General features: G+C 34.5%; 1 protein-coding gene across 1 annotated transcript in view; it reads left to right on the plus strand.

Annotated features, from left to right (window-relative positions):
• Positions 1-383: 383 nt before the first annotated feature.
• LOC109242264 overlaps positions 384-4,012 on the plus strand; it is a 6,249-nt gene continuing 2,620 nt past the window's right edge. The window contains exon 1 of the mRNA XM_019409121.1: positions 384-738. Within this exon, the coding sequence (XP_019264666.1) occupies positions 603-738 (136 nt within the window). The 5' untranslated portion in view covers positions 384-602. The remainder of the gene's footprint in view (positions 739-4,012) is intronic.

Consider the following 4,012-nt stretch of genomic DNA (forward strand, 5'->3'; position numbering starts at 1 on the left):
CAAAACAATGAATTCGTGAATGAAAGAATGTCCTTCTCACACTTTTAGTTACTCTCTGCTGCTCCATATTTCTTGTATTTGTGTACTACCAAATTGATCAACTGAAACAAATTGTTGTCATTATCTTCACCTTTTCTGTCTTAAAGCTTCAACCTTTTCACCATTTTGCAGTCCAAAAACCATTTTCAGTCATTCTTATTTTGTCTTCACTTACCAACTTTTACTCCATATTTTCCCTCCACAAAGAGCCATTTTTAAGCCATATTTAAATCTAGGGAGACAATAATTCCTTTCATAACTCAAGCAGTTTTTCACTTTTGTCAAAATATAAATTAAATTATTGGTAGCATTTCTGAAAGAATAGTACGTAGTACAATAAGGTACAAAAAGAGAGCTAGCATATCCTTGATTCTCAGAAAATATCACAGTAGAATCTTTCCTTAATTGGCAAAAACAACCTTTTCTTTCTCCAGCTGTCCATTAGTCTTGTTTCAGTCATCACACATATAGTAGAAACCAGAACATTATTGAAGTTTTTGAAATTTACTCTCTCACTCTTCACACATAGTAGAAAGAGGTTTGAAGAAAAAAGTGAAAACAATATGGTATCAACAAGGTTAAGTTTGGCCAGAAGAAGTTCTCTTCAACTACAACCAGCAACTACCTCATCATCTCCAACACTACAAGAATGTTGTTACAAGAAAAAAAGGAATTCCATCAAAGTCTCTGGGCTTTCCAGTAAGTTCTCTTTATTTACTTTCATGTTTTTCAGTTTTCTTGAAGAGTGTATTTAGCATTTTGGGCTAGCTGTGATAGCACAAATTATCAACCTTAGGTGCCTTTTTCTTTCTTGTTTCTTCAGTAAAAAATTAAAAAGCTCAAGTCTTTACAAGATATAGTAGTTGATTCTTGTCATTTTGGGCTAGCTGTGTAGCACAATAGTAACCCGGGGTACCCTTTTCTTTCTTTTTTCTTTACAACAATAATGACCCAGTAAAATCCTACAAGTAGGGTCTGGCAAGGGTAGTGTATACGCACATCTTACCCCTAACCGGAAGGAATAGAGAGGCAGTTTCCGAAAGACCCTCGACTCAAGAAGACGGAAAAGACGAGAAGAGAAGTGATTCCTTTTTTTTTTCTTTAATGAGACATCAAAAAGCTGAAGCCTTTACAAGATTATAGTAGTTGATTCTTGGCATTTGGGGCTAGCTGTGTAGCACAATGATAACCTGAGTTGCCCTTCTTTTTCTTGTTTCTTCAGTAAAACATCAAAAAGCTGGTCTTTACAAGAATATAGTGGCTATTATATTAGTTAGTGTTTTGATGGGAGTATTTGAAAAGAGGTGACTTTTGTTTTAAAAGGTGCCTATTGAGTCTGTTAGTCCTAACAGATATCTAAAGGGTTTGAAAAGAGGTGACTTTTGGTATTAAAAGGTGTCTATTGGCAAATGTTGAGTCTGTTAGTCCTAACAGACACCTAAAGGGTTTATAAATACCCTTTTCTTCTCCAAAACAAAATCATCAGAAAAGCAAAAAAGTATCTTCTTCTTTTCTGCTATCTTCAATTCACCAAATTTGTTCAAGTGAAAATTCGAGTTAATTGCTGGTGCTCGAATTTCAGAGGCTTTGTAAAATCCTGGAGGAATTCTGCCATAATCCCTGCAGCAACGAAATTGAGAGGCTTAAATTCCTTAAGGACAGTGACTACACTATCAAAGCCTAATTATTTCGTCCCTATATTCTGTTATATTTTCTAACAATCTTAAGGAATTTAACAACACTGCAATGGAGGCTTCTGGTAGTGATTCTGGTTTCAACAAGATGTTCGAAGTGTTCAAACTGGATCGATTTGATGGCTCAAATTTCACCCGCTGGAAAGACAAATTGCTGTTCTTTCTCACGGAGTTGGGAATAGCATATTTGCTGAGTTCTAATCTTACCGCAATGCCAGAACTTACTGCTGAAGACTCTGACGAAATTAAGGCGGCACGCAAAAAACGTGAAGATGATGAGGTGCGCTGTAGAGGTTTTATTTTAAACTCACTTTCTGATCGTTTATATGATTTGTTCCGTCCTCACAAATCACCACAAGAAATCTGGAAAGCATTGGAACAGAAATATACTGTTGTGAAGCAAGGAACGGACAGATTCCTTGGAATGAAATTTTTTGAATTTCAAATGATAGATGGGAAATATATCATGGAACAGGTTGATGAGTTGCTGGTTTTGATATCTAGACTCAAAGATTTTAAAGTCGATGTTTCTTAATCTCTTCAAGTGGCTGCTATACTTGCAAAATTACCAGCCACTTGGAATGACTATAGGAAGAAATTATTACATTCTTCCGAAGACTTTAATGTGGACCAGTTGACAAAGCATATTCGGATTGAAGAAGAGTCACGAAAACGTGAAAATAAATATGCTGCGGAAACTAGTTCAAAGGTGAATTATGTTGAGTCTAGTAAGGCAAACAACTCAGGAAAATCTAGAAACAAGGCCGGAAAGAAGAGAAAGTTTGAGGCTGCTCCAAAGGAAAATTCTTCTAACATTAAGAAAGGTCCATGTTATACTTGCGGAAAAATGGGTCATTTTAAGAGAGATTGCAAGTTTCGTAAGAGACAGAAAAATGAAGAAAATGCTGGACAGAAGAGGGTAAATAATGTTGAACAACAACAAGCTTCTTCTTCGGATATTGTTGCTATGATTTCTGCTTTTACCAACTTGAATCTGAGTATGGTAACTGAATGCAACATGGCAGCAACTATGAAATCTGCAGATTGGTAGTATGATTCCGGTGCTACAGTTCATGTATGCAATGACAAGAGTTTCTTCAAACATTATGAAGTTGCAACAAGTGATGAAAATGTTTTAATGGGAAATCATGACACCGCCAAGGTCTTTGGAAAAGGAACAGTTGAACTACAATTTACTTCGGGAAAGAAGTTGATTTTAATTAATTTTCATCATGTACCTGATGTTAGGAAGAATTTAATTTCTGCAAGTTTATTAAGTAAGAAAGGCCTCAAAACTGTTATAGAGGCAGAAAAGATTATTTTCTCTAAGAATGGTGTATTTGTAGGACAAGGTTACTCTTGTGAGGGCATGTTCAAATTAACTATTAATAAAGTTGAAGTTTCTGCTTATATGATTGAGTCATCTATTAATTTATGGCATGCTAGACTTTCACATGTTAATTTTCGATATGTTAAGTTTATGTCTAAAAATAAATTAATTCCTGTTGTTGAGAATAATGATAAAAAATGTGAAATTTGCATACAAGCTAAGATGACTAAGAAATCTTTTCCAAAGAATGAAAGAACAAGTAATCTACTTGAACTTGTGCATTCCGATATATGTGAATTGAATGATCATTTAACTAGAGGTGGAAATAGATACTTTATTACTTTTATAGATGATCATTCTAGATATACACATGTTTACTTAATGAAAACAAAAGATCAAGCATTTGATATGTTTAAGAGTTACAAAGCATTAGTTGAAAATCAATTGGAAAAGAAGATTAAAATCCTACGTAGTGATCGAGGAGGCGAATATCTTTCCAATGAATTTTCTGTATTTTGTGAAGAAAATGGTTTGATTCACCAAGTTAGTGCACCGTATACCCCACAACAAAATGGTCTTTCTGAAAGAAAAAATAGAACGTTGGTAGATATGGTTAATGCCATGCTTTTACATGCAAAGTTACCAACGAATTTGTGGGGGAAGCTTTGTTAACAGCTTGTTTTGTGCATAATAGAGTTCCTTCAAAGAAATTTAAGGTTTCACCATATGAATTATGGAAAGGAAGAAAGCCTAACCTAAATTTCTTAAGGGTATGGGGTTGTTTAGCCTATTATAGAATTCCAGATCTTAAAAGGACTAAGTTAGGACCTAGAGGAATTAAAAGCATATTTGTAGGATATGCTGAGAACTCAAAGGCATACAGATTATTAGACATTGAGTCTAAGTATATTGTGGAATCTAAAGATGTTGAGTTCTTGGAAACAAAGTT

The sequence above is a fragment of the Nicotiana attenuata genome, unplaced genomic scaffold (genome assembly GCF_001879085.1).
Source record: "Nicotiana attenuata strain UT unplaced genomic scaffold, NIATTr2, whole genome shotgun sequence".
Classification (NCBI taxonomy): Eukaryota; Viridiplantae; Streptophyta; class Magnoliopsida; order Solanales; family Solanaceae; genus Nicotiana; species Nicotiana attenuata.